Source organism: Sprattus sprattus, assembly GCF_963457725.1.
Source record: "Sprattus sprattus genome assembly, chromosome: 11".
Lineage (NCBI taxonomy): Eukaryota > Metazoa > Chordata > Actinopteri > Clupeiformes > Clupeidae > Sprattus > Sprattus sprattus.
The window spans coordinates 19,463,353-19,476,063 of NC_137909.1; the positions used below are offsets into that span (position 1 = coordinate 19,463,353).

At 46.4% G+C, this 12,711-nt stretch overlaps 1 protein-coding gene across 1 annotated transcript in view; it reads right to left on the reverse strand.

The window, feature by feature from the left end:
- The window catches only part of unc13bb (unc-13 homolog Bb (C. elegans)), a gene marked incomplete at both ends in the record, with an annotated part of 98,263 nt that overhangs the window by 53,363 nt on the left and 32,189 nt on the right, over positions 1 to 12,711 (reverse strand). The window contains one exon of the mRNA XM_080847503.1: positions 11,747 to 11,960. Within this exon, the coding sequence (XP_080703629.1) occupies positions 11,747 to 11,960 (214 nt within the window). The remainder of the gene's footprint in view (positions 1 to 11,746; positions 11,961 to 12,711) is intronic.

Genomic DNA, 12,711 nt, shown 5'->3' on the forward strand with positions numbered 1-12,711 from the left:
TGCTTGAGAGACTGTGGGAGGGGAGGAAAATAATGACCCAAGCGATTTTCCAGCATCACCTGACCCAGCCAAAAATCCAAATGCAGAACCAGACAGACCAGGCATTTCAAACACTGATTTTGTTGGTGGTGTCTCTAATGGTTGGGGCTGCTGGGCTATTGGAGTTTCACAAGGGATACTTTCAAGTGTAAGCCCAGATTTGTCTGTATCTTTATCAGGTTCACCTATGATAACAATAGGCTTCTCGTGAATGACATCTCCCTCAATGGTGGCTGTTTTATCTTTATCAGTGGCTTGTGCTAAAGGTGCTAACCCTGCTGGACCACAGGATGTTGCGTCAGAAGGTGCTGTCTGGCTGACTCCAGTGTCTTGTTTTACTGGCTCCTTCCCAACGAGAGGTGCTGCTGGATCCTTCACCAAGCCAGCTGTAGGTGGCCCCTGATTTTGGGGATCATTTGCAGGTTTAGCTCTAGGCTGAGGTGCAGCTGCAGGGGGTTGTCTTGGCTGAGGCTGTTTCGGTGGCTCAGGTGCTTTGAACATGCCGAAGAGGTCACTTTTAATGGAATCCGTTGGTAAACTGCTTGTGAAGCCAAACAGAGAGGGTTTCTGCTGTTGTTGTTGTTGAGGAGCTGGGGCTTGAGGTGTTGCTGGCTTGAAAAATGAGGACTGAGCCTGAGAGAAAAACCCAGTTGAAGGTGCTGCTGATGGGGCACTTGGTCCAGAGAACATCTTTGACATGAAACCTGAGACCACGTCGGCAGAAGAGTCTAACACAGTTTTTGCTGCATCAGCAGGCATCTGTTCATTTTGTGCACGAGCAATTGGGGGTTGAGTGATTTGAGGTTTTGCCTCTTGATTAGGTGGTGTGACAGTTGTACTGGATTGCAGATTTGAGGATGGTGTTTCTGTTTTTATGGATGGCTCTGACGTGGTCTCAGGGGTACAAGAAGAAACGGGTTTGTCTGAAACCTGGTCTAATGCATCACTCCTTGCATCTTTTACATCTGTCTGACCAGGTTTAACAGATAATGGTTCCTGGAGTGGAAAGATTTCCCTGGTGCTAGATGGTGCTTGAGACATTGACATTTGTGTTCGCACAGTAACTGTTTGGCTCTTCTGTTCTATTGTACCATCAGCTGATACAACTGTATTCCCTGGCACTGGAGCCACACGTGCTGTAGTAACATCCTGTGGTTTTGGGGGCTCTGGTTTCTTCTCCTCCATTAATGATCCTAACAGGCCAAAAGCTCCAGACTTGGGTGCACCACTTTCAGGACTAGGACCCCCAAACATTCCTCCGAATAACGATGAAGCTTGAGGTGCACTCTGCTGGGGAGCTGGTCCGCCAAACATGGAGAACAATCCTTTACCAGGTGGCTCTTTTGGGGGATCTGATGCTCCAGGTGCAGGGCCTGCTTGTCCAGGACCCGGTGGAGGACTTGGACCAGAGAACATAGAAAACAACCCTTTGCCTGGTATGTCTTTTGATTCTGTTGATCCAGGCAGGATCCCGCCAAGAAGAGATCCAACCTGGGAGGGAGCACCTTGTGGGCCTGATCCACCAAACATAGACAATAAACTTGAGGCTGGAGTCTCTTTGGGTGGGGAAGCTCCCTGAGAAGCAGCCTCAGGGGTAGGTTCAACCTGGCCTTGAGATACTTGAAGAGTGGCATCAGTGGACTCAGTGGATGGCCTTGTTGTATCAGTTTGAGGTGTAATGTCAGCTTTAGGTTCTATTATGGTTCCTTGTTGAGTTCCTGTAGTACTTGCTGAGGTGGAAGCAGCTGTGGAAGGTGTCTCACTAGACTGAGGGGAAGGCCCACTAAACATTGACAGAAGACCTTTAGCTGGACTATCAGTTGCAGTTGATCCAGGAAGAATGCCACTAAGAAGGGATCCTGGTTGGGAAGTGCCTTGCAAAGGAGATTCACCAAACATAGAGAGAAATCCTTTAGGGGGTTCACCTGTTTTAGATGAAGCTGGTGGAGACATTGTTGTTGTGGCTGTTGCTGTGGTTGATGAAGATGATGATGGAACTGTTGGTTGCTGGGTTTCTGTTTGAGGCTGTGAGGATGGTCCCTCAGAACTTGGGACCAGGTCTTTGGCTGTCATCTCTTTGTGTGGCTCAGAGGCTGGGACAGATGGAGGGGGTGAGACAGTCGGCCCTTGTCTTGGGCCCTGTCCTGGAGGTTTCCGTGGAGCTTGTGCCTGTGGTTTTGCTGGAGGTTGCTGCTGTGGACTAGGGGCTCCAAACATTGAGAATAAACCTTTGGAAGGACTTGGAGTAGAGCTTGCTGGTCCAGATAAAAACCCTCCGAGAAGGGAGCCAGTTTGGGGAGCACTCTGTTGTGGACTTGGACCACTAAACATTGAAAACAAGCCAGAGGCTGCTCCAGCAGCAGCAGATGCCCCAGTGGTAGCCTGAGATGGTGATGGCTGTGCACTTGGTCCACCAAACATTGACAGCAAACCTTGCATTGGTGATTCATTGGGTGGGGCAGCCCCTGGAGCACTAGGTAGTTCACCTGCTCCAGTTTGAGGTGTTGATGGTTGTGCACTTGTTGCACTAGGTCCACTAAACATGGACAGTAATCCTGTCACTGGTGGCTCACTAGCTGGAGCAGTTCCTTGAATATTAGACTGTTCACCTGGAGCAGCCTGGGGCTGTGATGGTTGTGCACTTGCTATACTGGGTCCACCAAACATGGACAGTAATCCTTTCATTGGTGAATCAGTGGGTGGAGCACTCCCTTGAACACCAGACAATGTAGATGTTGTAGTTGGGGCATTAAACTGTTCTCCTGTAACAGCCGGAGTTGGTGATGGTTGTGCCCCTGTAGCACCAGAATCGGCAGGTGGAGAAGTTTGTGGCTGTGGTAGTTGTGTAGCGGGTGTGCTCGGTGCACCAAACATGGATAACAATCCTTTCATGGGTGACTCACTGGGTGGGGCAGTACCTGAAGCAGGAGGGCCTGCAGATGGTGAAGGTTGGGGTTGCGGTGGTGGTGAAGCTGGTGTGCTCGGTGCACCAGACATGGATAACAATCCTTTCATGGGTGACTCACTGGGCGGGGCAGTACCTGAAGCAGGAGGGCCTGCAGATGGTGAAGGTTGGGGTTGTGGTGGTGGTGAAGCTGGTGAAGCTGGTGTGCTCGGTGAACCAAACATGGATAACAATCCTTTCATGGGTGACTCACTGGGTGGGGCAGTAGCTGAAGCAGGAGGGCCTGCAGATGGTGCAGGTTGGGGTTGTGGTGGTGGTGAAGCTGGTGAAGCTGGTGTACTTGGTGCACCAAACATGGATAACAATCCTTTCATGGGTGACTCACTGGGTGGGGCAGTACCTGAAGCAGGAGGGCCTGCAGATGGTGTAGGTTGGGGTTGTGGTGGTGAAGCTGGTGTACTTGGTGCACCAAACATGGATAACAATCCTTTCATTGGAGACTCAGTGGGTGGAGCGGTTCCTGGAACACTAGAACCTGCAAGTGGTGCAGCTTGTGGAGATGAGGGTTGGGCATTAGGTCCACTAAACACAGAAAACAACCCTTTCATTGAGGGCTCATTAGTTGCTGCAGGGGTTGACTGAGCAGCCCCTGAAGCTTGGCTAGCAGAAGCAGATCCAGATGTTGGTGGTTGGGGACTAGATCCACCAAACATGCTCAATAAACCTTTCCCAGGGCTATCGTTTGAGCTTGATGGTCCAGACAGAAGTCCGCCAAGAATGGACCCTGATTGTGCTGGTGTCTGTTGAGGACTACTACCACCAAACATTGACAACAATCCTTTAGGTTGTTCTTGTTGAGGTGGTGCTATTGAAGGTTGAGGTCCAGATGCAGTTGCTGGAGTTGGTTCTGCCTGTGTTGATGTTGGTTGTGGGGTGGGACCACTAAACATTGAGAGTAATCCCCTTCCTGGAGGTTCTTGGTGAGGGGCCGTTCCTGAAGGCACTTGTGAACTAGGGGCTGCTTGAGCTGAAGTCTGATTAGGGCTTGGACCACCAAACATGGAGAGCAGACCTTTCCCTGCTGATTCTGGTTCACTTGGTGTTCCAGACAGCATATCACCAATTGAAATGCCAAACAGTCCACCTGCTGGTTTAGGTTGAGGTTCCTGTTTTGTTTGACCAGATAGTGGCGTGGTTTCAGACCTTCTTGGAGTTGGGCCTGTGGTGATGGTAGGAGGGAATACTTGAGACATGCTCTTACTAGGCAAATAATCTTCTGCATGCTTCTCTGCTCCATAGGTACTGAGTGTGTGTTGCTTCTGAATTCCCTTGGGTCGTGATGACATGTGTGAAGGACTTTGTGAGAGTTTATTTGCATCATCTCTCTGACTGGCACCTGACAGCGGTTGATTTGAAGGACTATGTTGTGGCTGAGCAGGCTTTGAGAGCAGTTGTGATGGGGGTGCTTTGATACTTTCCTTGCTGGCAGTAACACCAGGGGCAGCACCCTCCTGTTGTGTTTTTGTTATGGATTCTGGGGACTTCAAGGGTTCAGGTTTAGGCTCTTCCATTCCAACAGCAGATTTAAAGCGGGTAAAAAGTCCTCCCTGAGTTTGTTCAGGTGGTGTATCTACAGGTTTTGGTGTAGACTGAATGTTTGGTTGTGATGGAGATGTAGTGGACACTCTGGGAAATTGGTTGCTTGGCAATGATGTGGATGGTGGCACATTGGGTTGTTGTGACATTGTGTTCTGCCGAGCGAGTCTAGGCTTCTGAGACGAAGGGATAGTTTGAGGTGGTGTGTATGGTTGTGTAGATGGTGGTGTGGGCAAAATTTTTGAGGCAGTTGATGGTGGTTGTGCCCTGTTATTCACACCTTGGGGCGCCATTGGTGTATCATCCTTAATCATTTTTGATTTGAGACTCTGGAAGCCTGTAGAGAGTAGGCCCTTGTTCTCTTTGCCAGGCACGACTTTTTTTGTTTCTGACTCTGGACTTTTGCCAACTATAGATGACAAGAGGGAAGAAATCTTCTTAACTGATCTATTTGGTTGTTCCTCTCCAGGTGCAACATGTTTTCGCCACTCTTCCTCTGAAGTGTCTTCAACATGCCTAACTCTAACACGGGATGGTGAATGACGCCTCTCTCTGGGCTTATAACAACCGTTGGAATCAGTGGAGTTTGTAGTCAAAGTGGACCCGAGGGAGATTGGCACTTTCTGAGAGAGAAGTTCCTTAACTCCATTTGTAAAAGATGGACCACCATTATTATTAGATGAGAGATCAACTGCCTGAAGAGAAGGATCCTGAGAGGCAAGCTGCCGTCTTGCATCCATTCTAACCTTGTTTAATCTGTATGAAGATACGTCTAATTGTGGTTGCTTTTGACCCAAGAAAGAGTTTTCAAACATCTGTGAAAAACGTTCAAAGTTCAGGTTCATGATCTCATTTCCTTTTCTATATGCTGAGGACAGGTCAAGTGGACCATTAAGGAGATGGGCATCAGACTGGTCTCCTGGAAGCCAAATGAGCTCATCTTCATTGCACAGAGGCATTTTAAAACCACACACAATGAGCATTTCATCATGGAGCCAAGCATTGGGATAAATACCAGAAGGCTGCCCATTAACCCCGAATTCACCGTCAGGTGTGCAAGCATATACATATTGCCCAGAACCATCTGTAAGGAGGGCATAGATGTATTCATGATCAGTGTAGACAAAATATCCACAGTCTCCATCATCAGCAGGCCACCACATTCCTTGTTCCAAAAGTGAGAGCCACTGGTGGTACCATTCCCCCTCTTCAAGATACACATTATCTTCCAATTCCCCATTAGCTATAGGATAGCCCCAGTCATCATAGCGCCTGGTAAAATCTCCATGACTTGAGTTGTCCACTCCTTGTCGATAAAAGTCTTGGTTTCCATTAAAACCACACTGTCCATTTGCAGCATAGGAAAGGTTTGGTGCACTCTCCTCATAGTAACCCTCATGATAAGAAACGCGATTCAAACTGTAAGAGCTCCCTTCATTGAAGGAATGCCATTTACCAAATTTGACATTTCCCCTCTTAGTGCTCAGATTAAGTGCTCCATCCTCCTCTTGATTGCCCAATCTATCTAAACTGTTATGGCTACTCCACAATCTTTCCCTATTGGTGGGGTGATCAGTGATGTTTCTGTGAACATCTACTGGTGTATTTGCCAACTGTTGTTGATTGTACTGCATATTTGCATACGGTTGGGCAGGTAAATTAGGCTGATTGCTGTATGCATCTGATGTGTCCCATGGCTGAGAGGTTTGTTGTGAAGTACCTTCAAGTGTCTGTGTATAAGAAGCATCCATGGGGTAATAATTTTGCGACTCATTGTTGAACTGCTGCCAGATAATAGATGCTTGCATCCAGTTTCCTTCATCATTGTTAAGAATGTCTCCATATTCTGTATAAGCTAATCCTGGATCTTGATAACTGCATTGACTTGACATACCAGGAACAGAATTTGTACTACTATGTAGACTTTTCTGGGATACAAAATTTGGATTACTCAGTGGAAAAGAATTAAGATTTTCTACGCTATAAGACATCATTGGATTATGCAGCTCATATGGATCTTGGTAATATAACTGGGGCAAATTACCAGTGCTGTTTGAAATGTAAGATGGTCTATTATGCAGTGAACGAGTATAGCTAGCAGAAGTTCTTAAATCTAAACTCTCACTGTCAGCAGCCATGGGCATATACCCCAAGGTACTCCTTCTTTGACTTCGGGTGATGGGAAAATACATTCCAGGACGTCTATAAACATTTGCAGGATCAAATGTGGGCCCTGAAGTGTTAATATTTTGACTAGAAGCAAATGAGTTTGATAGAACACCAGGGGAACTTCCTGAAACCGTTCTCTGTTCTGCATTTTGAGTTGGACGATGCTCTGGTTTGGTTGAAGGCACTTCTTCAGTGGTGGTCCGACCAAAGAGTCCTGAGAAAAGGCCTTGTTGAGTGTTTGGCTTTTGTTCAGCCTCTTGAGTCGGTACTTTAGAAGGCAGCTGTGGCAGCTGTCGAGTCGTTTGACTTTGATGTGGTCCTGGCCCTGTCGTAGAACTGGACAGCTGTTTCTGTGTATCTACAGGTGCCTCCTGGGTTGTTGGTGGTATGTTTTCAGATGACGATGTTAATTTATTAAAGAGTCCAGACAGAATTCCACTCTGGTTTGCATTATCCTGGGGTTGAGCCTGAGGTTGAGAGGGCACTGACATAGGCTTTGGATTCTGTTGGCTGGTAGATTGACTTGGCTGCTGTGAAGACCCATCCTGAGAAGAACTCTGATTCCGCCTCAGCAGGTTTCTATGCTGTTGTTGAGTTAGAGGGGGTTGATTATGTGCAGATGTTGGCTGGGAGGTTGTGGACGGAGTAGTGGCGTTGTCATCTGATGAAACAAGTTTAAAGAGTCCTGACAGAAGGCCACCTTGTTGGGGGGGTGCCTCCTGTGGTTGTCCCGGATTACCTGGTCTGTGTTCTTGTTGTGGGGCTACTTGAGCACTTGGTGCTCTTGACAACTGAGGATTCCTTTGTCTCTGCCCTTGAATGTTATGACTGCTGCCTTGTTGGTGCTGTTGTTGTCGAGTAGCTGGTTGTTGGTGTTGCTGAGGGGGAGGGGATGGATTGGATACATTTTCTGCTGATGCCAATTTAAATAGACCTGATAAAAGGCCTCCTTGTTGTGGAGGTGCTTGCTGGGAGGGGTTTGGTGGTTGTTGCTGTGAACTCTGACTAGCAGGGGGAACCCTTTGCTGAGGTGAAGTTTGCACATCACTTGATACATTTTCTGTGGAAGTGAACTTCAATAGCCCTGAGAGAAGACCCCCTGTTTGTGGAGGAGGGACATTCTGCTGTAGGGGAGGTGGCTGGTTTTGAGGCTGGGTTTGTGGATGAATGGTTTGGCTGCTTTGGCTGCTTGCTGGAGCCTGCTGTTGCGGTTGGCTGACAGACGACAAGTCGCCAGTGGATGCAAATTTCAGAAATCCAGAAAGCAGGCCACTTTGCTGAGGCTGGTTGGGGTTAGCACCTGTTGCTGGCCTGGCACTAGACATGTCTTCAGAGGAAGTTGCTTTGAACAAACCTGAGAATAGACCTTGAGGTTCTGGCTGAGGGGTTGGGTTTCTCACAGGTCCCTGCTGAGGAGGCCGTCCTTGCATTGGCCTCTGCCCTTGAGGATTTCGCTGTGGGCCACTCTGAACTCCCTGATTTGGACCAGGTGGGCCTTGAGGTCTTGGGCCTTGAAATCTTGGACCTTGAGTTCTTGGACCTTGAGGTCTTGGACCTTGAGGTCTTGGACCTGGTGGTGCTGGACCTGGGGGTGATGGACTTGCCCCTGCTGGATCTTCACCTGCTTTGAAAAGGTTGGAGAACCACCCTGTTTCTGTGGCAGCCTTGGGCTGGGTTTCAATAAGTGAAGCACGACTCTGGGGCTGAGGTCTATTGCCAGGGTTTCCAGAGGGTGCTGTGCCTACAGCGGAGGCTCTATGTTGAATGTTGGTGGGATTCTGTGAGGCAGCTTGAGGAGAACTGATGTCTTCTCCTGAAGCAAATCTCAGAAACCCAGAAAGCATGCCACCCTCTGGTTTAGGTGGCTGTGGCTCTTCTGGCACGCTCATGTTTTCTGTTGATCTGAACACAGGAAAAACTGTGATAGATTGAGGGGGTGGGATTGGAGGGTTTACTGGTGTTATCAATGAGCTGAATGATTTCTTGAAAGGACTAAAGAAACTTGTGTCTGGAGGAGGAGGTTGGCTTACAGGTTTCACATTGATTGTTTTGTTGGCAATTTCTGGAGCTGAATATGTGTTGCTTTGTGTCTTCTGCTGGGTATTCATATACTGAGAGCCACTATTGACTTTCTCTAGGCCTCCTGGGCCAGGAACCTTTGGCTGCTGTTGCTGAATTATATGTTTCCCATTAAACTCAGGCTTATCAAAAGATCCATCTTTCAAGCCAGTTCTGAGTGATGGCTTGTTTGTATCAGTTGAGTGCCCTACTTCTTCACCTGGAAACATTTTCAGTGGGTTTATTTTCCCCAAAACAGAGTTTTTGAAAGGTTCCTGAGCCTTGTTAACATTGATATTTTGAGCCCCAGGGTTGGTTGTGATGGTGTAATTTCCTTGTTGTGTCTTACCCTCAGACTGAAATGGCAATAGAGAAAACCTTCTAGTGGGTGGAGGATCTGGATCAGGCGATACAATAGCTACTGGTGTGGGGCTCGGTGACTTGGGAATAAAAGAGAAGAGTTTTGATAACCCTGTGTCAGAAGTGTGAGCAGAAGATTGTGCCTCAGATTTCTCAGCAGGATTTAAAGTGGGTTGTTTGGAACTGGAGCCAACCTTTTCAGTAAAGGAGCTGAATAAAGAACTCATGGCACTCTTAACACCAGTCATGCCAGGTTCAGGCTCAGGTTCAGTTTTTTTGTCTTTTGACTCACCCTTAGCGTCTTTTGAATTATTGCTTGGGTCTTCTCCAACAGACTCTGTTCTTGTACTACCTTGAGAGGACAATCTTGACTTTGGAGATTTGGGCAAGGAGCCATATTTATTTATCTCTTCCTCTTTCTCAGCAAGATACTCTGATACAGTTTCAACCAGGCACTGTAGCTCATCCATTGGATCAACATACTCATCACTCGGCTCTTCCACGGGAGATAACATGGCTTCTGATACCCATCCACCTAATTTACCCTTTCCACTTTTCTTCTCCCGGTAACCCAGAGGTTTTTCTGAGTAACCACCATAAGAGTTGGTATATCTACTATGGCGATAACCCCTCCCATCCTCAGTGCGCATTGCGTGCACCAAATACTCTTCAAATTCCTCCTCGGAGCCCAGCGGGTACTGGAGCTCATCGACATCTGGGTCGAAAGAAACACATCTCATTCTGGCAGCCTCTTCCTCTTGATATGCCACATAATTCTCCAAGGTGTTCCCCAACTTGTTCTTGGCCCACAGTCTGGTTTTGTAAAGCAGGCCATTCTTGTACGGCCTAAGGCATGGCGTCATGTTCTCGTCCTCGTCCTCCATCTCCGCCACCTGACGCAACACCAGCTCACCTCTCTTCTGGCGCAGCAGGGCAAGGTCGGGAGGAAATGGTTCATCTCTCTCCGCCTCAGTTTGCAGAAACCCCCCAGGGTCCCGCAGCCTTTTTCTTCTTCGCCGATCAATCGTTTCGTACCCTTCAGGGTAAGCAGCCTGAAGCCTCCCTCTGGGTTCCCTGCTGGGCTGGGAGGAGAAACCCACAGTCTCGCGACAGGCCCTTGACATGCGGATGATGTCGCTTTGACGGTCCTCTTCGATCCAGTGAGACTCCCCCTCGTTCGAAAAACCGTTCAGGGCATTTTTACCCTGTACTTTGTACTTGGCCTCCCAATCTTCCACACCCATGCCTGAATCTACAGGGATAATTCTAACTCTGCCTCTCTGATTTGGGGCTCTGATAATGAATAGGTGAGGTGATTTGATTGGGATGGAGAGGTTTAAAAGAAGAGAAAACAAAGAGAGAAAATATTTTGAAGACAAGAAAATGCCACTTTAACACATACAAAGCCTGAACAAAATGAAACAAAAATTGAAAGCATATGGTGAGAAAAAAGGTTATTAATCTGAATGTACGTCACTGCAAAGAATATAATGAATGATGAATTATATTACCCACATATACCCACCATCAAAACTCACAAAAACATATGCACTATCTGAAAGGCGGACACTTTACAATATTTTAGTGCAAACTTCAATCATATTGGAAATGAACATCCTTATATGACTGTGTGTGACCAGCAAGTTTGGCTCTAGGAGAGTGGCCTCCTGAACAAAAGAAAAACTACATAAACACACAACATTCATCAGTTTTCCCCTGGTGTAATCCTGTTTCTTTTTTTTCTGATGTTATGGAATTATCCGGATCAGCTTTCTATCTGTCCGCACAGACAGAGATTAACTACAATTTCAGCAGGCTGCATGTTTGTCTAACACAAGTCGCAAGGGAAAAAAGATCACAAAGAACCCAAGTGCCCACGAATCACAAGTCTTGCATCATGGACAGAGCAGAAGTCACCAACTGGATATCCTTACATTTTGCTGCTGAAACAGCACTTGTTCATGGAATTGCAGAAGAGGCATTTTATAATTTGGAACTAAATACCAAAATAAGACATTCTATCATCCTGTTTTGTTTAAATTACACTTGCATCAAGTAGCTCCAGTCATATTCTTAGTATACCATTCTTTCGTCTTTTAGTGTTGGTGTTTTCTCATGACAACCCCACATATGTCAAACTGAAATGCATAATTCTTAATAAAGGGGAAAGCGCAAGCAAACAGAAAGTCTCATTGATATGCACTGCAAGGCAATAGTAGGCTGAAATTGGATTAAGCTGCCTTGGGGCTCTTTACTGTAAGTCATTCCCAAAGGACGGGAAATTGAATATTTGCCTTTAGGCAATGAATGGCTGAATTGTAAGATGGCTCTTATAGACCAGACTCAATATTTAAGAGTAATCACACACCAGAAATACTACTGCACTGGTCCTGCAAAGTCCTACAATCACATGGCTCTACAGGTTACGATAAAAATGTTTTGATGGCTAGATCTGGGGAAAAGTACTACAATTATTTAAAATGGTCAGTTACAGTTTACCATTTTCAAATTTGTCAAAGAAATATTTGATCTATTCTAATCTAAGCTTCAGTCTTCAGTGTCCACTGCAGACTGTACTGTTCCATCTCTCAGCATGTGACAGTGGTCCAATATACAGACCTGCTAACAAGGTTGTCCCTGTAGTCCAGGTCCAAGCTGTGCACAGAGTCTGTGCAGGAGTCCATGTTCTGCTTGTGGCGTGGGCCCATAGGGTACTGGTGCATAGACGAGTTGGGCTGGGCCGTAGTGTGGTACCGTGGGGGCAGGCTGTTGCTAGTCTCACTACGATAGTCACTGTCACGGTCATCCACAGCACTGTCCAAATCATCTAAAGCTACCAAGAGTAATAGAACGATATAGAAAAGCAAAGTTTAAGTTGGTTGAGATATATACACTGAATTCTTAATACTTCTGCTTTGTGCCCATGTTCATATTTAATACCAGGGCATCATAGCTATGCATTGTTGGTATTTTCTCTCCGATTGGCCAAATAGTCGGCACAGACCATCGCATTTACAGATGACTACAGCCCAAAATAAGCAGAGACATAAGACTCAACTGAATCAAAGTCCAATGTGAAACAAATGCATCTATAGGTTTACCATTACAGAGTTTTGAAAACGATTCTAAACTGCCTACGGAGAAAACATGATACAAAAAAATATCATACAATACATGTACAATACATTTACTTAAGACACAGACAGAATCAAAACCGAACATGTCATATCATCACAAGGGAGTCTCAGGTGCGGGGTGGAAGCTGTTAGGAGTGAAGAGGAGGGAAATAAATGAATGAATTTCCTATTCATGGTCCTCTAAGAAGGTTAAGGCCTTGATGTGGAATTTTACAGATTTCTACCTTGTTTCTCTAATTTAAAGACCAACTATTCTCAACAGCTTTTTAGGATAGCTTAGTTTAGAATAGGACAGGATAAGATAGGATTTATTTAAAAGTTCAGTGAAATGTACCTATAGAAGACATTTTGATTGGCAATACTTTTTCAAATCTAATCTGTAGTGACAGGTCAAGGATAGACTACACAGCCTGAAGATAACTGCACAAAGAAGGGATTTTTTTTTGG